The sequence below is a fragment of the Hyperolius riggenbachi genome, chromosome 2, assembly GCF_040937935.1.
Source record: "Hyperolius riggenbachi isolate aHypRig1 chromosome 2, aHypRig1.pri, whole genome shotgun sequence".
NCBI lineage: Eukaryota > Metazoa > Chordata > Amphibia > Anura > Hyperoliidae > Hyperolius > Hyperolius riggenbachi.
The window spans coordinates 274290225-274316896 of NC_090647.1; the positions used below are offsets into that span (position 1 = coordinate 274290225).

Here is a 26672-nt window from a genome sequence, read left to right on the forward strand (position 1 = left end):
TGGCTGCAGTAGAGGCTGAATCACACACCTGAAACAAGCATGCAGCTACTCCAGTCTGACTTCAGCCAGAGCACCTGATCACCATGCTTGTTGAGGGGCTGTGGCTGAAAGTATTAGAGACACTGAATCAGCAGGAGAGCTGGGCAACTGGTATTATTTTAAAGGAAAAATCCATAACCTTCTCAGTTTAGGTTCCCTTTAAGCAGTTAAATAACGTGTTTGTTTTTTAAAGTTTAAACCCCTACCAGACTAATAAACCCCTTGTGTCACCTATACCAGGCGCTAAGATTCACAGACACCTGTAATGGCTGCCACCCATAGCGATCGGGTTCGACTGCTAGGGCAACTGCTTGGGGACCCAACACTATATAGATGCATTGAAATGTTGTTGCGTAGTAATGCATCTATACAGTATTGGGGTCCCCAAACTGTGCGACCTAGCGATCGCATAAAATCGCTACAGACGCACAGGGTAGCAATAATGATACATTACATGCCCAACTAGTGATTAAATATGGCATGTATGGTGTCGTTTTAACCAGGATGAGCCAAGTAATGTATTTTGAGGCATTTTACAACTGTGGCACCTGTCATGTAAAAATTAAGAAGGCAGAAACCTGAAAAAAATGCATAGTTTTTGCATTTACACTTAATTTTCTTCAATAAAGTGACTGAAATTAAAAAATACTTTGAAAAAAATATTACCAAAAGAGAGCCTAGTTTGTCCTGAAAAAAAAAACCAATGTATCACTTTGAAGGCATAGGTAATAAAAAGTTATTGCTGTATCAATAGTGACACACCGGATATGCCAATATTGTCAGGAATCTTAAAGGATACCAGAACCGACAGGCTCTGGTAAAAATGGTAGATGCAGTGAGTAGGGGGTAAAAATTACATACTGGCCACTTCTAGTCCCCTCCGTCTGTCGCCGTTCTTGCTGTATACATGCCAGTGTCCCGGCGACTTTGTTGACCTTTGCCCCGGACATACTGCGCCCTATGTGCACAGTATGCCCTTCCCTCTTCGCTTCTGGATGGAGCACAGTTAGAGGCTCAGAAGCACGCTGACACCTCCGTCTCCTCTGTGCTGCATGTGCCCTCCACTAAACCAAGCGTCACATGATTAGCATGTGATGCTTGGTTTAATGGAGCGCACAAGCAGCACGGAGAGGACCGAGGTGTCAGCGTGCTTCTGAGCCTCTAACTGTGCTGGCCAGAAGCCCCCTACAGACTGCATCTACCATTATTACCAGAGCCTTTTGGTTCTGGTAACCTTTAACCTCCCTGGCGGTAAGCCCGAGCTGAGCTCGGGCTATGCCGCGCAGGGGGAGATCTCAGCCCCTGGTGGGGCGATTTTCATTTTGTAAATTGCTGTGCGCGCAGCCAGCACTTTGCTAGCCGCGCGCACAGCTTGATCGCCGCCGCTCTGCGGCGATCGGCCGCACGCAGCGGCTGAAGAGGGCCCCCCGCGCCAGAGCCCTGCGCTGCCCGGATCAATGAGTTCCGGGCAGCGCTATGGGCTGGATCGTGTGTCCCTGACGTCAGGACGTCGGCTGACGTCCATGACGTCATCCCGATCGTCGCCATGGCGACAGGAGAAGCCAAACAGGGGAACGCGTTGTATACGCGTTCCCCTGTTTGCTATTGTTGCCGGCGGCGATCGGACTAGAGGGCCACATGCGCCCTCTAGTGGTGTTTCATGTAGCTACCACTCTGGTAGCTTTACATGAAACTTTAAAAAAAAAAAAAATTGGAATTCTGCAATTTTTGCAGAAAAAATTTAACCGCCAAGGAGGTTAAAGAGATCCCGAGCCGAAGCTCGAAATCAAAACCGAATGATATCTTAAAAGCGGGAAGCCTCAAGATCCTATTAAAGCTTCCCTCGCTGCTATAAAGCCGCCCCCCCCCCCCCCCCCCCCGGTTGCAGAGCTCAGCCCCCCTTACGATCGGGGGTGCACAGCTCTTCCATCGGAAATGGTTCTGCGCAGTAGCTGCGCAAGCACGGGCGGGCTGCGTCAACTATTGAGCAGCCACTCTGGAGCAGGAAGAGCTGTGTGGCCCCATTAGGATTAGTGACAATGCATTGTCGCTAATCTTTTGGGGGCCACGCTCAGCGAAGGGGACATCAGAGCAGAAGCCTCAATAGGATCCTTCCCTCTCTTTAAGTATCTAATTCTGTGTAGCCGAACTTCGGCTCAGGTACTCTTTAACCTCCTTGGCGGTAATCCTGAGCTAGGGTCGGGGCGGAAAACCCAGCTAAGAGCAGTAATCCCGACCTCTGCTCGGGGTAGTCGCCGGAGGCTGTGTGCAGAGTATAGCACGCAGCGGGCTATGTACATACTTCCGGGGGGATGTCGTTTTCGGCCGCCATTCCTCTTCATCTCCTCTGGGGCTCTGCTTCCTCCTGGTGAGATCTCACTTTAGAGTTGCAGTGCCACCCGGAGGATGGAGGCATATCTGCAGCGCGGGAGCCCAGGGAGGTGAGTGATTTTAAAACTGCTGCAGATCTCCCTGGCAGCACGATTTTTTCCAGGTTTTAGGGTCTGAAAAGGTGCAAAAAAAAAAATGCACTGCTTTCAGACCCTAAAATCCAGAAAGAATCATACTACCAAGGGGGTTAATCAGTGAAAACCCAGGAACCTGAAGTGATTAAACAATTTCTTGTTCCTAGCAATTACTTTTAACCCCTTTATTACCCCTATCATTTTTGTGCTGCCTTCACTCATTGAGGGTTTGGTCCATTGTACTCATTCTATTTGTATATTACTCACCAGGAATATTTCTACATAAGTAAAACTACTTTACACGTATAGTTTTATGTATAATTGATAAGTTCTATGTGGAAAAGCATAAGCGGTTTTCTTAGGTGGGCATTATGTACCTCTAATATAAACAGTCTATGCACTGCTTTTTGGCCAAAGGAATTCAGTCTTAAAGGGAAGGTTCAGGGAAACCTGTAAAAAATTAAAAATCCCTATCCACTTACCTGGGGCTTCCTCCAGCCCGTGGCAGGCAGGAGGTGCCCTCGCCGCCGCTCCAGAGGCTTCCGGTCGTCTTCGGTGGCCGACCCGACCTGGCCAGGCCGGCTGCCAGGTCGGGCTCTTCTGCGCTCCAAGGACGGGCTCTTCTGCGTCCCACGCGGGCGCGCTGACGTCATCGGACGTCCTCCGGGCTGTACTGCGCAGGCGCAGTAGTTCTGCGCATGCGCAGTACAGCCCGGAGGACGTCCGATGACGTCAGCGCGCCCGCGTGGGACGCAGAAGAGCCCGTCCTTGGAGCGCAGAAGAGCCCGACCTGGCAGCCGGCCTGGCCAGGTCGGGTCGGCCACCGAAGACGACCGGAAGCCTCTGGAGCGGCGGCGAGGGCACCTCCTGCCTGCCACGGGCTGGAGGAAGCCCCAGGTAAGTGGATAGGGATTTTTATTTTTTTACAGGTTTCCCTGAACCTTCCCTTTAAGCACTCACAAATAATAAAAATAATAAACATGTCCAGTATATACATTTAGAAAAAGCCGTAGTGCAAATAAACATTTTCAAATTACACATTTATCTTTGTGTTATCTTTGAGGAAAGCCACCTCTAACTTTTTTTTTGATTGTTTTCAACATATTTTATCATTTTTGGGTGCCTCTTTTCACGGTTATTTCTCACCTCCATTGGAGAATGGTATTCCTGCCGACACACCTGGGTTTCCCACCATTTTTCCAAAAGTACGACCACACACCGAGAGACCTGGATACCCAAGTAGAGACTGCTGTATTCTGCATCTGCCTAATTGGTTGACTGCCTTGAGTTGCAACCTCATTTTGTGAATATCACTCTTGAACTTTTAGCATTGGATTATACTCTAATATACAACCCCATCTGGGCTCCTGTTGTCTCTGCGATTTCTTTTGAAGCTACAGTCTCACTGTATCAAACTCATCACGTCAATTTAGACCACAGGTGTCGAACTCCAGGCCTGGAGGGCCAGATCCATGCCAATGTTTAGGACGGACTGAGAAAGAGAGGAATGTGTTCTACCTGATTGACCACACCTTTCCTGATTCAGACCCATCAATTCATTTGAGCTGTATCAAAAATGTGCGAGGACCTCGGCCCTCGAAGAACCGGTTTGACATCCCCGATTCAGACACAAACCTTTCAGTATGACCCTTCATTCAATCCAATTTGAGCTACATAACATTGAACTTAATGCAATCTTTATCACTTTTTGTTCTTTACGACTTAGCCTTTGGCCTAAAGCCTGGTACACATATCCAATTTTGATTGACCAATTTTACCACCTCTACATAGTATTAAGGCAAACAGATTTTGAATACTATGAACAGATTGTGTATGTAAGCGCTCATACTACATGGAGGTGGCAAAATTGGTCAAAATGTGAGTGCCAGGCTTTAGAGTGCAGACACATATCCAAATTTGATTGGTCAAGGATTGGCCAATTTCATAAAATATGAGAGCTTACCTATACAATCTGTTCATAATATTATAGAATTCAAAATTTGTTGGCTCTCATTCTAAGTTGTAAGAAGTGGTAAGATTGGCAAAGCAATATAGGATATGTGTCCTAACTGAATTCCCTCTCACCCCCCCCCCTCCCAGTACTTTGACTGCGTGCTATTTAAATATTTACTCTTCTTTGGAAATGTCGTTGGAAGCCGAAAGTCTTGGCTTTCATTTGCACTATGCCCCGTGTCGGTGTGTACATACAGAGTGGCAGAGAGTGCTGTGAAGGGCTGGAGCTACTGCATTGTACACAAACAAGCAGCTGGATGCTCCCCAGCTCTCAGCCTCCTGCAGATCTTCACAGTTCTCTCTGCAGCCAGGCGCAGTGGACACCCTCTAACTCATAGTGCTAATTTGCACATAGTGCAAATGAAAGCCAAGATTCGTAGCTTTTTTAATGATGAAGATGGATTTCCAAAGAGGAATATATATCTTTTAAAAGGGGGAAAGTCAAAGTCAGTTAAAGGGAAAATACAAAAGTGCCAAAAAACCTGAATAAAATGTTAAAGGGAGAGGATGCTTCCATTGCGTAACATGTTGGCGCTATATAAATACTCAAATAAATACAACAAATTATAACAGCACATGTAATAAGTCTGGTTAGTCATTGTGCTACTACTGTGGACTTTCATGAATAGGAGTGTGTTGCTCAATCTTTCTATCATCTCACATATTTGGGAACCTCAAGGTACGGCCATGATAGATTATATTACCAATGGCAATCATACTTACCAACACCTCCAAATGGTAATGCAGTAACTGTAAAATGCATTATAACATCATTGCCACATACTCCTCCACTTGATGTCTCGGATATTATCCTCTTAATAATCTGAAACAATAAAAGATAAATCGTATTTAAGGAATAAAACTGTTTTTCACCAGCACACATGCTTGGTTGTCTATGACAGTGGCTCAGTGGATTCAGCTTACGTTCTTGGGGCTGGAGTATAAGTAGTCTATGTAGGCAAAAAGAAAATGGAAAGCCGGCACTGCTAGTGACTGCTTTAATCCAATTGTATCAATAGATCACATGTGCAAACGAGCTGTGTACAAAACTGAAATTTCACATATCAGGAGGGGTTTCAAAGTTCAGTGGCGGTGGATGCTGGGCTACCCATAAGTAGTCCTACGTTTATTCAACTCAGTTTTCTACTAACAGACAAATGAAAATCCTAGCAGAAATTGCTGAAGCGTTAGTGAACTACCGATTGTGCAAATTACAGCGTCATGTATGCATGAAAACAGACAACCCCATTTTTAGTTTCAAGGGTGTTTATTGAGAGATGACGCAAAGGATCAAAGACAATATCCCTAAATAAGAACATGGGGGTGCAAAATAATAGTCAGGATAATGCCTTGCAAATGTTTCCAGAATGACTGAATCAGGAATATGAGCTCCCCATAAACTTGTACATTTCCTGTAAGGGGGTGAGGGGAGGGGGCGACCTATGCATTTGTAATTGTAATAACAGTTTAAAAGTTGGATTAAATCACTGCTGGCTTCATGTAACTCGTATATGCCAAACGCGTTAGGCGGAGATAAGCGGCAGCATACGGAGGAACCAAGTGTAATGATCCAGGACACTGGTCTTTTCTTTTATACAATGCGCTATGTTATATCGAATAGGTTAGTGAAAGTTCACTTTTCTAATATAAGCATTAAAGGTTTGTTGCGTTATGAAATGGATCTGATTAGTTTTTAAAGGCTATTGATGTGGACCTATCTGCATACCTCCCAACATTTTGAGATGAGTAAGAGGGACACTTAAGCCACACCCTTGCAACACCCCCATCACACCCCTAGTTATGCATACCATAAAGATGTTGTAAGAAAAATATGTTGTTTTATAATTCAAACCACACTGGTCCTTTCTATCCCGGTTCATTGTCCTTCATATTAACACTTTAAAATTAGTAATATATAAATTTACAGGATGGGAATAAAGTTTATAGACAATCAAACACATTTTTCAGCAGAGAAAAATATATATTTACATAGAAAGAGGGACAAGTGAGGAGGGAAGAGGGACAGTCAGGAGCTATGTATATATTACTTCACCATTTGTTTATGGTGTGTGTGTGAAAAGGGGATGGAGCTGAGCCTGTCTGTGTATCCAGCGTCTCCCCATGCCTTACCTCCATGCACGGTGCCTGCAGCCAGTGTCCCTCCCCTCCTCCAGTGATTGTGCAGATAGCAGAGATGAGGAGGGGGAGGGAAGGTCAGAGGGCACAGCTGCTAGAGTCTCAGCCCGGGCTGTGGACAGTCAGAGAGTGAGCTGAGCTGCGAGTGCCAGAAGTTTAGAAGGCAGAGGCAGCGAAGTGAGGAGAATGTGTGTAGATCAGAGCAGTCACCGCGGGGCTTTGTAAATAATGTCATTACTCTGTATAGGAAGCAAGTCCCGGGGTAACTGCTCTGTTCTCTGTACTGCCGCTCTCCAGCCGGAGTGCTCAGCCCGGGACTTAGGCAGGCTATCGCGGGAGGGGGGATGAAGCCTTCCAAACCGGGACCATCCCGACGAGATCGGGGCGGTTGCGGAGTATGCTATCTGCCATTGAGCCTGGAAAGCATATGTTACTGGAATACCACCTGATGTTAAATAAATGCACATGCTGTTTGTCACTGAGCAGCAACTTACTCCGGTGAGTGCATGGTGAGGCCAGTAGTGGCAGATTGCAACGATAACTATGTGTGTTGTGTTACAGGGGATGGTGGTGGAATATTGATTTCAAAAGGATACTGCACTATTATTTCATTATGTTATTTATGAGTTCTCAAGGAATAGAGTCGTCTAAGGAATTAGTGGGAATCGACTAACTGGATCTGGAGAGATCATATACTGAGCAAGATTGCTGTTTATAATTGAGCAGCCTCCATATCCGGTGAGCACATTGTACGTGTCACTGGTGGAGGATACTGCACGATTTGCCGAGTGTGGATGCATATTACGATTGGGTGGAGGTGTAAAACATGTCTGGAAGATACTGCACTGTTTTGTTAATATTTTTGCTGTTGCCTTTGAGGGTCAGGTGAATGGTGCACAGTTGAGGACTCAGATCATACCCATCTGGCAAGATTTCAAGGAACAGTTTCACGAAGCACTGTACATTCATGCCTAAAGACATTATATTGACCACCGAGGATTAGAATGTTGTACATACTGCTGAGCGCACAGATACCCTCATTGTTTTTTGTTTACACCTCTTGTCCTCTAGTTTGCTCACCTCCTCTCACTCTTGTATCCAGGACCCCTCATGAGGGTCACCTCTGTTTTGGAGCTCTCTCCCACAGCCTGTCCATCATGCTCAGCGTCTAAAAACCTTCAAAAACGCACACTTACAATGGATCTCATTAGACAAGCTCATACTTTCAGGGTCAGTTCTAGCTACAATGGGGCCCGGGGCAAAAGTAACCCAGTTTAATAGCCAGATGTGCTCCCTCCTCCTTCCCCCCAGAAACTAGCCAGATGCCGCATTCCCCCCCCCCCCCCCCAAGTGTAGTAGCCAGATGTGCCCCTGGCCCCCCCCCCCCCCTAGGACAGAATCACTACAGGGGAGACAGACTGAGCTGCATCACCTGGAGCTTGGAGGAGGCGAGTGCGTCTCTCCCACTACCTCCGTTACACTGCCACATTTTGAGGCCCAGTCTCATCCACTAACCCGTTTGTCACTCTATATTAGTTCAGATATCAGGACACTATATTAGCTCAGTACAGGAAGCTAGGATTTTGCAGTTATGAATTCCTGTAGTTCCAATAGAGAGGCATTACATTTCTTTACATTGGACACCTTTGCATACCTTTTTATCATTTGAAAATGCATACAATGCAAGTGGTTTCTCTTTCCCATTTATATACTGAATTGCTTCATCAACATTCTTCACAGTTATAATAGGAAGTACTGGTCCAAAGATCTCTTCTTGCATGACCCTCGAGTCTGGATTAACATCACTCAGGACAGTTGGAGCTGAGAAAACAAACATAGAAGAGATTGATTGGTCTGAATATAAAAGTGTATAGAATATGTTTTAAAGTAACATATATCCAAACTCTAATAGGTAGAACCGATTCATATAGTGACATACAGTTCTGAGGAGTATGGGGTACGAAAGAGTTTACCACAAAAAAAGGCCATCTTTTACACAACCATTAAAATCAAGGAAAGTACCTACATCTGGCAGCACTGTGCTAGTACACGTAGTACGCATACTGCGCATGTGCAGGACCGCAAAGATAGAAGCGCGGATTGAGGACGCGCCTGGCTAGAGCCGCGCAGGTACACTGGCTCGGCGACTGGCCAGTTGCCAAATACTAAACTGAGCCACGGTGGGGGACCGGATGAGTGATGGAGCGGGCTCTGGACGTCTGCTGGGGGCAGGTGGAAGCCCCGGGTTATTTTCACTCACTTAAGGTTCCCTTTAAATTCTAAAATTTGGATGAGCAATTTTTTGTGTAAACACCCTCCCTTGTCCTGCCTGGCCTGGATTCTTGTTTCTCCAAACCTCCTATGTAAACAATTCTCTTTACTGCTCATCACCTGTGTCTGACAAGTCCTCATTAGAGATAAACTCTAAACAGTCATATAGTAGTGGAGAGAATTAAAACTCTCATGAATAATTTTGTTGTCCTAAACTTCCAAGAGATCAGGAAATGGTAATTTTAACTAAGTGCTACTTACGCGGTGCTTCCTCCAGCCCCAAGCTCCCAGCATGTCCCTCGCTGCAGCTCCGCCGCCAGCCCTTCCCGCTGCTGCCTCCCGGTCCCCGGGGATGACGTCAGGATGTCGGCCTGTATTGCGCCTGCGCTGTCAATCACCGCCACGTGGACCGGAGGCGCAGAACTACTGGTCGGCTTGACGTCATCACCGGGGACCGGGAAACAGCAGCGGCTGACGGCGGAGCTGCGGTGAGGGACATGCTGGGAGCTTGGGGCGGGAGGAAGCCCCGGGTAAGTAGCATTTATTTTCTTTTAAAATGCCTGATAACTCCTTTAAGGACCAGAGACTGCTGGTACAAAAATCAGGCTTACTGACAAAACGCTGCATAGATCCACTGCAACCACTGATCACACCACTCTCCAGGCAATTTCATTGGCTCCTGACCCTGTGATCAATGTTTGCCATACGTGTAATAACAATACGTCCTCTTATAGAATTTAGTGAAAGCACAACTGGGTGGCTCACTCTCTCCTTAGCAAACAATTAGAGTATGTATGAGTGGAAGCATGCATCACTCCTCCAACATCTACTGGAACTAAAGCCTCTTATTATCACTTCAGACTAATGTCGTCCAGTACGGAGGCACAATTTATTGGGCGGAATTTTGTGGATGGGCTGCACAGATATGTCAGCCTGAAGGCTAGCGATGTGTTCTGTCACTATGACAGGCAGCCGATGTGCAGTACACGACCGAGGGAGTGGAGTGTGAACAAAAGCACTGAAGTCCGGCAACATTCGAGCAAGATGATCCGGCATGCCAGATCTCATGGCGATGTGTCGGGCGTGCCACACATACACAATATTCTGGATAAAGGCGATCTTTAGCAGCTGCCTCGGGCATAGTTTGTTCTAGTATGCGTACAGAACTTAAGTGAGTTGTAATCTTTGTAATGACAAACCAAACCACTCACATTATAATAGTGCAAATGTGTTAGTTTGAGATAAAACCTAGTACTGTATATCTGTAATAAAGAGAACACCTGGTATGTCTACATTATACCTTAGCACTGTTCAAAAATGTAAAAAGGTGGGGAAGCATGCGAAGTAGGCTCTCCTCATGCCCACCGCTCTCCAAGTGTGCTGGCCATCCATTTGTGATGGAGGATTGTGTGTGGTAGGGCTGTGTGTAATTTAACTGGTGATGCTAACTGTTGTGAGGGGTTATTGTAGATCATGACACTGATGAAAGAGGGGCCTGTCTACTGTTGTGTTTGGGGGGTCTAAAAGCTGGCCAAACATGCATTCGTTCTCTCTCTAGCAATGCGGCCCACCAAGGCTTTTTCACTGGACCCCAAACACAAAATGCATAACTTATAGATGTGGCCCACTGTACCTTTAAATATTGGCACCCCACATATGGAATATCAGTGCTGGCACCCCCCATCCACATACTGTAGAGGCCAGCAAGCAGTCATTCGCTGGCTTCCAATCCAATTCTGCATCAGGTGACACTGCTGTCCAACTGGCTATGCTGGTGCATAAAGACGTTCTTCAGGTGCCACATGACTGAATGGCTGCTGCTGGGAGTTCTCCTCCGGGCATGATTGGGGGGAATCAATACCTAGATCCAATGGAATGGTTTTTTTTTTTAAAACATCATTTTATGTATGTTCCAGGCCCCCAGCAATCTGAAGTATGTTGACCTGGCAACTTGACCGAAAAAGTTGGGGGACCACTGCTTTAGCAGATCCGATCACCATGATTGAATCTGCCGGTTATCGGTCATGCAATGAGCTGCAGTGATCATAATTACAACCCATTTGTGGCAAAAATGTATAAAAAATGATGATCATATGGTAAATTGGTAGATCGATGACCCATAGGTGTGCCTTGAAACATTTTCAAGATCGATAAGGGTGCCCTCACCCAAAAATGTTTGAGAACCACTGAACTACCAGCTAGCTTTAATTGGCAAAATGTATTCTGCTCCCTGGGCCAGTGGAGATTTTCATGTTAGAAGTGCCTACACACATTTTTAGGAAAAATGCAGTTCCTCAATCCACCATCTGGTGTCACTGTTTTTCAATAGTGTGCCGTAGGTATTTCAAAGGCCACCAACAGAGTTCTCACTGTCTCACTGTATTTCCTTAAGCTAAGTACTCACGGGGGGACAATTGTAGCTGTCGCTGCACACGGGAGCGTGTGCGCGACAGTTCGTCAACAGTTCGGCGACAGCTCGTCGCCAAGTCCCTCTGCATCCACACTGCAGCAGAGGGATTAGCGATGCGGCGGAAGCTGTCGCCGAGGTTCCTCCCCCCCGCCGGAAGCTCCGTGTGCCGTGTGTGGGTAGCTGTCGCTAGCCCGCATACACATGCGGGACTAGCGACAGTTCCGGCGAGGTTGCGGCGACGGCTGTAGCCGGCGATTGAACATGTCAATCGCCTGGCGACAGCTCCGACGGGCGACGGTTCGGGGCGCGCGCGTCATACACACGGGCGAACCGTCGCCGCAACACGCGCGTGCCACGTGGTTGCGGCGACGCCCGTACCCCGTGTGTATGAGCCTTTAGAAATCAGGTTTATAGTCTAGCCAAGGCCCTCCAGTGCATCCATGTAATAAAGGCGATGAAAAAAAGGGCGCAAGGAATTGCCACTTGTAGATCATTGATAAAATTACTGATATTCTACTACTGAATTCTAATTAGTAATCTTTACCGATATTTTACGATGACCGAACCTAACCCTACTCTCACACAGAACCCTCCGTCTCTACCGATAACCCTTAGCCCTTCCTCTAACGATACCTATCCCTTAACCTCCCTGGCGGTAATCCCGAGTGTAGCTCGGGCTAGCTGCCGGGAGCTCTATGCAGAATATAGCGCGGAGTGGGCATTTTTACTCACCTCCTGGGGGATCAAGCCGGTAGCTGTTCTCCTTCCTGTCCTCCGAGGCTCTGAATCACTCTGGTGAGATCGCCGTCAGTGATCTCACTACAGAGTTACAGTGCCACGTGGAGGACGGAGGTAAAATTGCAGTGCTGGAGCCCAGGGAGGTGAGTGAGAGCAGGGGCTGCTCCTGGCTTTCCGGCGGCATGATTTTTTCCTGATTTCAGGGTCTGAAATGTTTTAAAGAGACCCTAAAATCCAGAAATAATCATACCGCCAGGGTAGAGGGAGGGTTAACCCTCCCTCTACCGATGCCTAACCTGTAATAGCAGTCGTTTAGCAGTGGTGGCTGTTAGGTAGGTGCTGGACTTTTGCCACATCCACCTAATGGATGCCTAGTTTTACGCAGAATAGTTCAAAGTGTTTATTGACACAAAGCTTAGTTAAATTTTCTTTAGAACAATGTAATGGCAAGTCATCCTCTGCAGTGCACAATGTACAGCTACGTGCATTTTCAGTGCACAGCGGATGCAATGCTCTAACACTGAGAAAAGCATGACGACTGATGTGCTAATGCAGTGCATTCACTGTAAATAGGCCCAGATTTCCTGCAGGAGAACAAGTAGCAATGATCTACCAATTTACATGTGGAATGGGAAATGATCATATATAACAGGGAGCTTCTTCCTGATAGAGTGAAGAAATGCTGCATGATAAAGAATGATCACTCAGGTTGGACTTGCTTGGCTCATCACTATTGTTTCTCCGCCGTGCATAAGAATAAATATGCAAGTTTTGTTTCTTTTTTTTTTCAATATCTTGGTTTCATATTGGACTACTACCTGATGTGTGCATCTACCTCCAGACTACTAATGACAGGCAACTTCTGAACCACTAAACACATCCAGTCACCTCTCCCTGCTAATGTCCTAGCTGCAGCAAAACAATAATTCTCTCTACTCACCCTGCTGCTCTGCACATTCACTCACTGCAGGCTGTGTGTAGCGAGCAAGGAGACCAATTGCCCACGGACTGAAAAGGGGAGGGATGCTACATCTAGTGCAGGAAGTAGTACAGTCTCCTGCACTGCCTGCTGCTATTTTCCCGAATGTTGCCCAAACTATGAGAAAAGGTCCCAGGTGGAAGAACACAGTGGCTGAGCACCACAGCAGCACCCCTAGCCATGGCTACACTCGTTGCTGTGAGCACATGTAGCCCTATCGTAGGTACGCCACTGTACCTGGCTGATCTATATACTGGGGCAACTATACTGTCTACCTATACTAGGGGCAACTATACTGGGGGCAACTATACAGACTGAGTATATTGGGGCAACTATTCTGACTGCCTATACTGGGGGAAACTATACTGTCTACCTATACTGGGGCAACTATACTGTCTACCTATACTGAGGGCAACTATGCTGACTACCTATACTGGGGGCAACTATGCTGACTACCTATACTGGGGGCAACTATACTGGGGGCAACTATACAGACTGAGTATATTGAGGCAACTATTCTGACTGCCTATACTGGGGGAAACTATACTGTCTACCTATACTGGGGCAACTATACTGTCTAGCTATACTGAGGGCAACTATGCTGTCTAGCTATACTGAGGGCAACTATGCTGACTACCTATACTGGGGGCAACTATGCTGACTACCTATACTGGGGGCAACTATGCTGACTACCTATACTGGGGGCGCTTATATTGGCTGCCTAAACTAGGGGCAACTATCCTGGCTGCCTAATACTGGGGGCAACAATCCTGGCTGCCTATACTGGGGGTAACTATACAGGCTATCTATACTGGGGGCAACTATACCTGGCTAACCTATACTGGGACACCTATACCACCCGGCTTCCAATACAGGGGGCACCTATACCTGGCTACCTACCCATACTGAGGGTGGGGTTTTTTTTGGGGGGGGGGGCAGGAGTTGCACTGTCTGCAGCTATAGTGTGCGGTGCAAATTTTCAGGTGCTGTGCAATCATTCCAAATCAAAAGCATAAAGTCTAGACCAGGCCCTGCCTAGTGTAAAGGAACAAATGGCTTCTCGCAGGCAGCTTCCACATTATCAAATCAAAAGAGTGCTTTATTTCATAATAAGCCAATTACTAATGAAGAACTTACCAACATAACAGGAGCTCTCATCCGTCTCCCCTCCAATAACCACATTGTGTCCCTCTAGTAAGCCTAGGATACGCTTGAAATGATTTTTGTTAATAATTCGTTCATAGTCTGGAGACAACTTGGGGTTTTCACCAAAATATTCCTAAAAAAACCCCAAAATTAAAAAAAAAATCATAATGTATTTATTTTTTCGTGCGATTTTTATAAAATTGGCAGATCATAATAAAAATCATATTTAAGAAAATATTAAATATTACTATTAATAATAATAATAATATACAATGTACTTTACAGTAACAATTCATGCCAACTGTGTGTGCTTCTGAAGGGGCCACAATCCCACATTCCTAGCATAGCCAATGTTTGATGTCTGTACCCTAGTCTACAAGCCCTTTACCCCACCAGTAGGTTTTGGGATGGAGTATCTGCAAAGAGCATCCTGGTTCAGATTCAGAGTTAGGCAGGGAACACACTTGACTGTTTTCGTGCGCATTTTCTGCGCAGAAGAACTAACTACTCATGTTAATCAATGGGCTAGTTTATACTATATGCATTTTTTGCGCACTATACTATATGCATTTTTTGCGCACAGAAAAGAAATGACATTCTGAATCATGATTCTGCACATTTTCTCAGTTTTCTCTATCAATTACATTAGCTGCTGTGAAAAAACGTGCGCGTTTTCCTGCATAGAAACACACTTGGTGTGCAGAAAATGCATGCAGAAAAAAAATGCGCAGAAAAACAGGTGTGTTCCCTGCCTTGAAGACTGCATGGCACTTTTGCAACCCTAACTTGGTTCATATTAGAGCAAAACACAAGTTTGCCTTCTTAAAACAGAAGGTATTTGCGATAATTCAGGTTGGAGTGAGCATTTGATGTCTTCCACGATGCATCACTGCTGAGTATGCAAGTCACCATTTGTAGTCCTTGTAAGCTAACCACACCTCCAGAATCGCTGGAATGCAATGATGTGTCAGATTGTTAATTGTACAGAAGCACAATAATCCCAACATGCATACAGCTAAATTGGTTGATTCTCATCAGTGCATGGCATGGATTAATGAGGTTCTATGGAGTAGTACTTGAAACACTGAACCAGAACTCATGCACGGATGAGGATCAACCAATCCGAAACAGTCTGTATGCTCACTTCAATCTGATTTATCGCAAATACCTTCTGTTTTAAGAAGGCAAACTTTTGTTTTGCATAACAGCAAGAGGGCTTTTTGGTCCTTTGTAGCCTCTTACACACTCCTAGGAGTTCTAGTTTACCATGAGCTTTCTGGGTAGTCTGTAACTCTTCACATTAGAGCATAGCTGAGTTGAGTGAAAGGCAGTACAACTACAACTGCGTGTGCGTGCAGCTGACAACTAAACATTGTACAGAGGAGCTGTATGGCAGCAAAGAAGGATCACTACAGCAATCACCCCAACAACTTTCTAACATGGTCAACTGCTGAAAAGTAAGGAACAAACACTACAGAGCCTTCTGCTCAATAAAAACACCATGAATAATTGTTTTGTGGAATTGAAAATCTATGTATACAGAGGAGCCCATGACAGATTACTTTTGCGCTTAGAAGCACACTGCTTTGATTGCCTATACACAATAGGGTTAAATGAAAATGTTAGCTTTAGGGCCCTTTTACACTTAATCAGTTGATGTGCGTTAGTACGCGTTAGTGCTCGTTGGTACGCGTTTTTTCCATGGCAGTGCTTTGGGAAGAAGATTTCAGTTAAAACGCGTTAAGTGTAAAAGAGGCCATAGGAAAACATGGGACTTACTTTGAAAATCAGTTTTCTTTCAGTTATAACTGAGAGCAACTGATTAAGTGTAAAAGGGCCCTAAGGGGTTTCTTAAAATAATGTCTCCTTCCTTACAGGAATAAAATGCAGTAAAGAAAAAAGACTGAAATAAATCATGGACTTCTGTATGGTCAGTTTATAATCCTATAACAGAAAGACTTGTAATAATTCATCATAAAAAAAAATGTGTAAATTATATATAGGAACTTTAAAATTAGTATGTACTAAGTGTAAGCAGATTAGCTTTCTAGGTTCTCATTGGGGTGGACATTTAAATGTAGTTCCCTCTTTGTATGTATTGTATAATGGTTATAGGGTTAATTAATGATGTCATCTGAGTGAGAAGGTACTTAAAGGGACCCTAAACTGAGAGGGATATGGATGTTTCCTTTTAAACAATACCAGTTGTTTGGCAGTCCTGCTGATCTCTTTGGCAGCAGTAGTGGCTGAATCACACACCTGAAACAAGCATGCAGCTAATCCAGTCTGACTTCAGTCAGAGCACCTGATCTGCATGCTTGTTGAGGTGCTGTGGCTAAAAGTGTTAGATACACAGGATCAGCAGGAGAGAGTCAGGCAACTGGTATTATTTTAAAAGGAAAAATCCATATCCTTCTCAGTTTAGGTGCCCTTTAAGGCTTAGTGAATCAGTGGGAGGTGCACCTGAGGAAGGGCTCCGTCCGAAACTTGTTGCACATTTTCCATACGTACTCTAACACAGCATTACTGCTACACTTGTTTAATAAATGCGTTCTTCAAAGGAACATGGAAATATGGAGGAGATCTTGCTCACTCATTCTGCCAATCTCCTGACTTCAATCATTTCAAGCAGAACTAGCCTGGAATCTAAAAACTTGACTAGAACATTTATTCTGGGTTGGCGCCTCAGGTAGTATGTATTACAGCCACAGGATTAGAATAACTAGCATTTTCAACAAGGAAAACCTCATAGTTCTACAACAATGTGGAGATCTAACTGAACTAGGCTACACACGGGTCTGTAACAAGCTTCGAGACCCAGCACCATCTTCAAGCGTATTATAAGCTCTTTATTTGTTTAAAGCATCAAAAGACATAAAAAAGGGCAAGTCTGTGCAACATTTCGAGAGGAGCCTCTTCTCTTTCTCAAGCTGACAAACCCTCTGATTACATACAGGTTCAATCGGCTTTAAATAGTGCTTGCTCCACTAGGGAGCCAGTCAAAATGGTCTGGATGCCCTGTCGTCAACCAATCAGGCTAATTTCCTACATGTAAACCCTCCCATCTGGTGGAGGACTGATGGGGAACTGCATCTATTTTTACACTCCATTTTAAAATGGCTGCTGGAGGGCCGACCATTAAGGGCAGAGCATGTCCTGAATGAAAAAAAATGTCATACAACCGCAATGCGGAAATCCGCATTGAAAATACGCATGTGGTTAAATCAATGCGTATGCGTAAAACCATACGCGTAAAATACCCAGAAGCGTAAATAGTCTAAAACAGACGTTCCAATCCAATCACCTATACCGGTCACGCATAAAACTTGCCTTTTCAGGTCAAAAGGTGTACAAGCTCCTAACCCTTAATGGATTAAGTATAAACAATGCAGAATAGGAAAAAATAAATTAAGAAAAAAATCAAGAAACTAGCGCTCGGTGTCTGGCGGCCACCCAAAGCGGCGGCCAGACACCGAACATCACAACAAAACCAAACAAAATATCATCTCACCCTCCCAGACTGGCGTCCTCCAAATTGTGGCGGCCAGTCTGGGCTGGCGAGAACAAAAATACCAATTCCATCCCTACTGGCGTCCACACCTGACGGCCCGTCGGGAGAGAAACAGGTAATCCTGTTTCTCTTGATTGGCGTTAGGCGGTCCTGTGTTACGCGGTCGTTAGGTAGTTAAAGTGGACCTGAACTCATGCACAGAACACAAGAAAAACACAGATTATTCTACCCTAATTGTGTTTAGAGTGAAGAGCCTGTCTAACTCCCTCTCAGCTACAATTGTAATTTGTTCTATCAACTGTGTCAGCACAGGAATCTCGTCAGCCTCAGCTAATTTGTAAACACAGGGTGTTAACCCCTTTATCTTATTCCGTAAAAGCAGGAAGTACCGCATATGGTTAACCCAAGTTTTTATTGAATCAAGTATTAGTCTACCCAGCAAAGTTAATGGCTGCACTTGGGGCTCAGGAGGGGTTAATGACTGCACTGCATACAGTATTGCAGCCATTAACCCCTCTTGTCCCTTAAAGAGAATCTGTATTGATAAAATCGCACAAAAGTAAACATACCAGTGCGTTAGGGGACATCTCCTATTCCCCTCTGTCACAATTTCGCCGCTCCTCGCCGCATTAAAAGTGGTTAAAAACAGTTTTAAAAAGTTTGTTTATAAACAAACAAAATGGCCACCAAAACAGGAAGTAGGTTGATGTACAGTATGTCCACACATAGAAAATACATCCATACACAAGCAGGCTGTATACAGCCTTCCTTTTGAATCTCAAGAGATCATTTGTGTGTTTCTTTCCCCTGCATCTCTCATGCACTGAAGTGTCAGGCTGCTTTTTTCTTCCTGCAAACAGCTTTGCCCTTGTCTGTAATTCCTCACTATGTGAAAGCCCAGCCAGCTCAGAGGACGATTTATCCAGCTTGTAAAAGAGAAGAGAGAAGCTGCTCTAATCTAAATAACACACAGGCAGTGTGCATAGAGGGGCCTGGAAGGGGGAGTTCATAGCAGAACCACAACACTGAAGAACTTGGCAGCCTTCCAGACACAGGCCGACAAGTCTGACAAGAGAGAGATACGTTGATTTATTACAGAGACTGTGATAGTAGAAAGTGCTGCAGTAAGCCAGAACACATTAGAATAGCTTTTGGAACTTGTAGGATGATAAAAAACAGGATGCAATTTTTGTTACGGAGTCTCTTTAAGTGAAGCCAATACGTCCTCCAGGCCCCCAAGTGCAGCAATTATTCACTCCCTTTTATGCAGCCCAGTATTTCCCCTGCCACTTTCCTTGTTAATTGTTGTGGCCAGGACTTTCACACCTGTGTTTTCTTGGCATCTCCTTTCCTCAAAGTATCACTTACCACTGGGTACATTGCTGCAAATGTGAATGTCACTATTAGTACACACATTAGTCGACCTCTATACTTTTATGAAGTGAATCAGACCTAAATTTCTAGACTTATACTCGAGTATATACAGTAAACACACTGCAGATTTATTGCAGGCCTTCAGTGGGTCGGATTTTAACATGAAAAGTGGTGAAATGCTTACACAGCTATTAAATATTACTTAAGCTCAACACACACCATACAATCTTGGTTGTACAGATTTACCAAATCTATGTAGTATAAGGGCCAACAGATTGAAAATACCTTGAATGATTGATTGGATAAGCTCTTATACTACATGACAGTGGTAAGATTGAACAAACAAGATTGTATGGTGTGTGTTGAGCCTTAGACATTATAGCTTTATAACACTTGTTTATTGATAGTTGTCTTTAAAGCAAGTGACATTATGATTGCTTGTACTTACCTTTATTGATTCTTTTATTTTCTTCACCAGTCTATCTTGGATGGACTTTTCACACAGGACATAATCAGGGGCAATACAGGTTTGGCCACAGTTCACAAATTTCCCCCATGTTATACGTCTACAAATTAAAAAGGTTAATTATAAGCAGGCATACAAGAGGGAATTTATCACAATGCAAAATACCAGCTTCAGAAACCTCGGCATTTAACATTAGAGGTGGGAAGCGCAGGGGTGGTGAGGTGGCGGATGCGGCGTCACAAGGCCGATTACCGAGAATTGGCTTGTGGTATATGGGCTGGCAACAGATCTCTCTGCGGTGAGATTTGATCAGGGAGACATCTGTATTTTGGTCGATCTGCCTATACAATGTCTGATCTATGGGCACCCTTAGCAGACTATGGACCCAGTCAGTCCAAGTCATTGTTGTCCATTAGTTAAATGAATGGTGAAACCAGGTGAGGGCTTTGAGGACTGGATATGCATAGCTCTGTTGACCAGGATCTGTTTACCCATTCTGGGAAATAGACCAACGGATTTGTAAATTTTAGGACAGATGACACAGTTTATTCCTGATCTTTGCTCTCATCATCTGAGCACAAACACTCACCTGGCAGCAATATCTACATCACAGTCCTTATCAATGTAACATGGACTTTTCCCCCCTAGCTCAAGGGTTACTGGAGTCAGGTTCTTAGCAGCTGCTTGCATGATTATTTTACCAACAATGGCATTGCCGGTATAGAAAATGTGGTCAAATCTCTCAGCCAGCAGTGCTGTTGTCTCTGGCACACCACCATTCACCACTGGGTACAGGTCCTGTACAAAAACATAAAACAACATAACTTAAGCAGAGTTTAAACTGGACTAAAAAAAATACACAAAGAACACTGCATTTATTATTGTCAAATTATCTTGCACACTTACATAATATGTACATGTAAAACCACTTGGATCCCTGATAAATTAACTGGAAGTGATCTATAAAATATACATTCCTCTTTACAGTGCAGAGATATTGTGATATTATCACTCCCTTTTTCCACCTCTCGATGAAGGAAGGCTTCTCTCTTCCTCCTTGGCCTGCCAGGAAGGGGTCCTTCCTTGGCCGCCGCTCCTTTACCTCATGCAGTCGGCGGCCCGTCCTGCACTGAAGTACGCTCCCCTGATCCTCTTTGCTACATGCCGGCGTGCAGCATGCAACAGAGCAGCTGCAACCTAGTAGGTGCATATACAGGAAGTACTTCCTGTATACGCGAAGTTACTGGGGGAGCCACTCTGCTGTCTTCATGTTATGACTGATTTCTATGCTGCATGCTGCGCACCAGCATGTAGCAAAGCTAACCTAGCTAACCTATACTGGGTCACCTACCTAGCTCACCTATACTGGGGGCACCTACCTATCTAAGCAATACTGGGCACCTATCTAGCTAACCTATACTGGTTGCACCTCTATGCTTGACTAACCTATACTGGGGGAACCTACCTAGCAAACCTATACAGGGTGCACCTATGCCTTGCTACCTATACAGGGGTCACCTTTTTTTTTTTGTTCCACCGCGGCTGTCGCACGCGGTGCAAATTGTCAGTTGCTGTGCGATCATTCCAAATGGGGGGGGGGGTAAATATGACTGTTGGCCCTGGACCTGGTCTAGGTTTTTCATTTTGGCCTCCGTCTGAGTTTGATACCCCTGCTGTAGAGAAAGTGTAAGGGTGACTGGGCAGGAAGGGAAGGGGGTAAGTACAAGGTGTCAGCATGTGATCTATTTCAAATCGATAGAACTGCAGCAATGCAGTGCTACATGAAGTGCAAAACTATGGGCTACTGATCTACTGCTGCCACTCCTCTGCCCCCGATCATAATTCTATATAATATACTGTAGACCAATTTTTTGCCAAAACCAATCAGAATTATAATCGATCTGACATTGTGCAGATTCTATCAGTGATCAAATCTCCTAGGAATTGAGCAGTATCAATATCAATGTATGTATGGCCTGCTAGACAAGTCCAGAGTGACTGTGCAAATGCACAAACCACCTAGTATTTTTTTGTGTGTGTAAACATAAGAAAGATTCCCAATGCCTCTATCTTCACTATATATCCATCAATGCCTCCATCTTCACAATACAAATGTAAGGCGAAGGTTAATTACTCTAATGGAAACTATGACAGCAACTAAATCTTGTAAAGATCTTATCTGCTCCCAATCCATACAAAACTGAGGTAAAATACTTTGTATCATAAACTTGAAAAAGCTGCAGGGAGGGATCCCACTTGCAGGGCATTAAAAGTATGTGTTTTTAATGTGCATTTTTCCGTATACCATGCACATGCATAAAAGCACAAGTGTTTCTCTTTACAGCAGCATAGTGTTAACAGAACACCCCCCCCCCCAAAAAAAAAAAAAAGGGAGGCTGGCAGTTTTTAAAATGAAGAAAAAAATGTGAACGGCTCATTGCTTCATTACGCAAACCTGGCTGAGTCCTCAGGCAGAATGCAGAGGTTAAGAGGTCCTTTAAAAATTCTTAGAACGGGTTTGTATTGACTTCTGAATGTTATAGCTGACATATGCTGGTTGGTCCATGTTTGAAATGCTATTCTGCTGTTATTCAATAAAACATTTCTAACAGAATACAAATGGCTGTCCATGCTAGTGTGTTCCCGCATTGCAGAACAACACGTGAATAGTGCAGTGTGATCCCTGCCAAAGCCTAACCATTTTTTTGGTTGGCTGATTTGTAGTGCTGTCAGGATGCACAGGAAGGGAAGTGAAGCACCAGTAAGCACATTATCTTCCACCTTTGAGTTGAATTTCTAGTATAGAGACAGAAAATTAGAAAGAAGTGCTGTCTGCCAAGAAAAGACATTTCAAATATTTAGGTACCATTGCGGGAAATACTTGGCTTAGCCCTGGAAGTAACCCTGTAATATTAGCAGGCGGTAATGCTTCACTATGCACCCAAAACAAAGAAAGATATACATAAACCTTAAAATCCAACACCATTAAGACTGACGTAAATCTGAACAAATGCATTTTTTTCAACAGTAATCAGAAGAAGTGAAGACCTGGCAAATGTTATATTTCTAGATTTCCTTACTTGTGCAGAAAAACAGAGTATTAGGGATAAAATGTGATGCTCATTGATGCACATCTCAAAATCTCTGAGAGTCAAGTGGGAAGTCCTTCCTGTGTATTTTTTATCATCTGCTACAAGTGCTTACACTCAGCTCTTGCCTGCCCGTCCAGCCCAAGTGACCCAGTGGTGTCACCAGCTCAGTACTAGGAAGACAAGTCTCCAGCTCTGATATCAAGAAGCATGTACCGGACCCAGAATGTGGAAGACAGAGTTTTCTCTGTACCTTCAGCCTGACCTCCTGTATAGTCGGATATGTTGAGGGTATTACTGCAGAGACACCATATACTGCAAATAGCCAGATTATTTCCATTTTGACCACTTCAGGTTTGCTTCAATAAATATAAATCACATGACGCTTACGTTGCAGACATACCTTATCCAAATACCGAGGGATAGTCTTCTCCAGCAGCTCGGCTGTGTGTTCGCTAATTTCTGAAGGTTTAATTACCACAGCATTACCTTTTATTTAAAGGAAAAAAGGGGAGATAATATTCAGTATCAGGCATACATGCAGCAACAATCTAGGCAGGACTCTTTCATCACATGTATAACTTTGCTTTACAAGGATAATCATTCATAAACAAAAATGGCTTATGGCAGCTGTTTCTCTGAAGCAGCTGAATGTCTAGAACTAAGGCCTAATGCCGTTTAAAAATGGGCTCTAGTCATCGCCACCACATGCAAGCGCGCATGCGTGCGCACTCGAACACCCCCGCCCGGCAGGCCCCCTGGAATGTCCTGCTCCTGTCCCAGGCTGTCCATGCGCAATAGAAAAGACACACGGAAACAACACTGATGACGCAAGGACACCTGCGGTTTTATCAAATAGGATGGGAACAACTGATGGAGAAAAACAGTGTTGCCTGGACTGAACAGACACCCTGTTCTCAGCTACTTGAAATACTTTAAAATCATCATCTACAAAAAGGTTCATAGGAGAATTCTAGCCCTGGCTTTAATTCTAAGAGTGTAATTTCATCAGTGATACCTTTACTAACCAGGCCACTTTAAAAGTAATTTGACAGCTCAAAATAGTATTAACCTTCCTGGCGGTTAATTTTTTCTGCCAATTATGCAGAAATCCATTTTTTTAAAAAAAAAATTTTTGTGTTTCATGTAAAGCTACCAGAGTGGTAGGTACATGAAACACCACTAGAGGGCGCATGTGTCCCTCTAGTGCGATCGTCACCGGCGTCAATAGCAAACAGGGGAACGCGTATATAACGCATTCCCCTGTTTGGCTTCTCCTGTCGCCATGGCGACGATCGGAATGACGTCATGGACGTTCCATCCCATCCAGCCCGTAGCACTGCCTGGAACTCATTGGTCCGGGCAGCGCAGGGCTCTGGCGGGGGCTCTTCCGCAACTGCGTGCGGGCGATCGGGCTGTACGTGCGGCTAGCAAAGTGCTAGCTGCGCGTACAGCACTTTGAATGAGGCGAATTGCCCCACTAGAGGCAGAGATATCCTCCTGCGCGGCATAGCCCGAGCTCAGCTCGGGCTTACCACCAGGAAGGTTAAGAATACATTTTGAAACTGATGGTCCACATAGAACTAGGAAAATATTTGTGCTTGGAAAAAGACTAAGAACTTTACTTTCCACTATAGCAAAACTGTGGGATTAACCCCCCACCCCCACAAAAAAAAATCAAAAACAAAAAACAGTACTACGTGTACAGGTTCAGTTGTCCTTACTGCACTACCATTTTATGTTAATGCGTCTGTCCATATTCCAGTGTGAAGAGAAGGTAAATACTTATACCTGCTGCAATGGCGCCTATCACTGGCTGCAGACAAACCACCAGAGGATAGTTCCAGGCTCCAATGACCAGGACAACACCAAGAGGTTCATAGTTGATGTACACGTCATCTGTCAAGGTCATTATATTCTTTTTGACAGGTTGGGGGGCTGCCCACTCATGAAGATTTTTAATACACAGGTCTATTTCAGTTATGAGGCCAAATATCTCATAGGTGTATGCAGCAAATTCATTCTAGATAGAAGAATAAAACCGGTTATTCAGTATATTATATAGAACTGCATTAATACTGTATTTATCTGTAAGTCACTGCTAAAGCACACATTTGTACAAGAAAGTTCTTGTAAAAGAAAGTTCTTAAAACTAGTCTCTCTCTCTCCTCTTATTTTCCCCACTCCATCTATCTGTGACCAGCTCTAATTTTTACATCACTGACTTTTTCCTCAGCCATCTTTTAACATAATACTGGCAAGTCCCAACATCACTTTTCTTTCTAGCTGCTAATGACATCTCCCCAAATTTTGGCCTCTACCACAGACCTAAACTTCTTTCATTGCATGTCCCTAAGCACCATGGGCGGCGCTGAAGCACCCCCTAAAATTGTCCAAGCACCCCTAACGCAGCCCCCAGCATGAACTGACACGTCAGTTCACCGGCAGCAGCAGCCCGCAGCTCCGGCAGAGCAGGGCTACGGTAAAATGGCATCCGAAGCCCTGCTCTAGAAACTTCGAGTCTGCAGTGCAGGGCTTCTGGCGCCATTTTCCCGTAGCCCTGCTCTCCGCGCGGGAGTTTCAGCTCAGGAAGTCAGGAATGTTGCTGGCTGCAGAGGATCATGGGAGCTGGGACAGGAGGTCGGGCCGGAGGCCGGGACAGGAGGTCTTCTGCAGGTGAGTAAATGTTTTTTTTTTTTTAATTTAACAGGTGTATTTTGTGGTCAAATCTGCTGCCCACATTGTGTATGTTCTGGTCAAATATGCCACATGATTGAATGTGTTTTCTGGTCAAATATGCCGCATGATAATTTGAACGTGTTTTCTGGGCAAATCTGCCGACATGATTGAATGTGTTTTCTGGGCAAATCTGCCGCATGATAATTTGAACGTGTTTTCTGGGCAAATCAGCCGCATGATAATTTGAACGTGTTTTCTGGGCAAATTTGCCGCATGATAATTTGAACGTGTTTTCTGGGCAAATTTGCCGACATGATTGAACGTGTTTTCTGGACAAATCTGCTGACATGATTGAACGTGTTTTCTGGGCAAATCTGCCGACATGCTTGAACGTATTTTCTGGGCAAATCTGCCGACATGCTTGAACGTATTTTCTGGGCAAATCTGTTGACATGATTGAACGGGTTTTCTGGACAAATCTGCCGACATGCTTGAACGTATTTTCTGGGCAAATCTGCCGACATGATTGAACGTATTTTCTGGGCAAATCTGCCGACATGATTGAATGTGTTTTCTGGACAAATCTGCCGACATGATTGAACGTATTTTCTGGGCAAATCTGCTGACATGATTGAACGTATTTTCTGGACAAATCTGCCGACATGCTTGAACGTATTTTCTGGGCAAATCTGCTGACATGATTGAACATATTTTCTGGGCAAATCTGCCTACATGATTGAATGCGTTTTCTGGACAAATCTGCCGACATGATTGAATGTGTTTTCTGGACAAATCTGCCGACATGATTGAACGTATTTTCTGGACAAATCTGCTGACATGATTGAACGTGTTTTCTGGGCAAATCTGCCGACATGCTTGAACGTATTTTCTGGGCAAATCTGCCGACATGCTTGAACGTATTTTCTGGGCAAATCTGTTGACCTGATTGAACGTGTTTTCTGGACAAATCTGCCGACATGATGGAACGTATTTTCTGGGCAAATCTGCTGACATGATTGAGCATGTTTTCTGGGCAAATCTGCCGACATGATTGAACGTGTTTTCTGGGCAAATCTGCTGACATGATTGAACCTGTTTTCTGGGCAAATCTGCCAACATGATTGAACGTGTTTTCTGGGCAAATCTGCCAACATGATTGAACGTGTTTTCTGGGCAAATCTGCCAAAATGATTGAGCATGTTTTCTGGGCAAATCTGCCGACATGATTGGATGTATTTTCTGGGCAAATCTGCTCAAATTACGTGTTTTTTGGAGAAAACCTGCACAATTATGTGAATTTTCTGGGAAAAGGGTCACCAAAACTTGGGCCCATTGTCTTTGCGTTGCACTTCTAAA

The 26672-nt window shown here is 44.5% G+C and overlaps 1 protein-coding gene across 4 annotated transcripts in view; it reads right to left on the reverse strand.

Moving 5' to 3' along the window:
* The window catches only part of LOC137546362 (aldehyde dehydrogenase family 3 member A2-like), a 69438-nt gene that overhangs the window by 11966 nt on the left and 30800 nt on the right, over positions 1-26672 (reverse strand). For all 4 annotated transcript variants that reach the window (XM_068268714.1, XM_068268712.1, XM_068268716.1 and 1 more), the window contains exons 3-9: positions 24429-24660; positions 23041-23126; positions 20138-20346; positions 19531-19648; positions 14189-14330; positions 8308-8474; positions 5241-5340 (exon numbers count right to left, since the gene is read on the reverse strand). In XM_068268714.1, the coding sequence (XP_068124815.1) occupies positions 5241-5340; positions 8308-8474; positions 14189-14330; positions 19531-19648; positions 20138-20346; positions 23041-23126; positions 24429-24660 (1054 nt within the window). The remainder of the gene's footprint in view (positions 1-5240; positions 5341-8307; positions 8475-14188; positions 14331-19530; positions 19649-20137; positions 20347-23040; positions 23127-24428; positions 24661-26672) is intronic.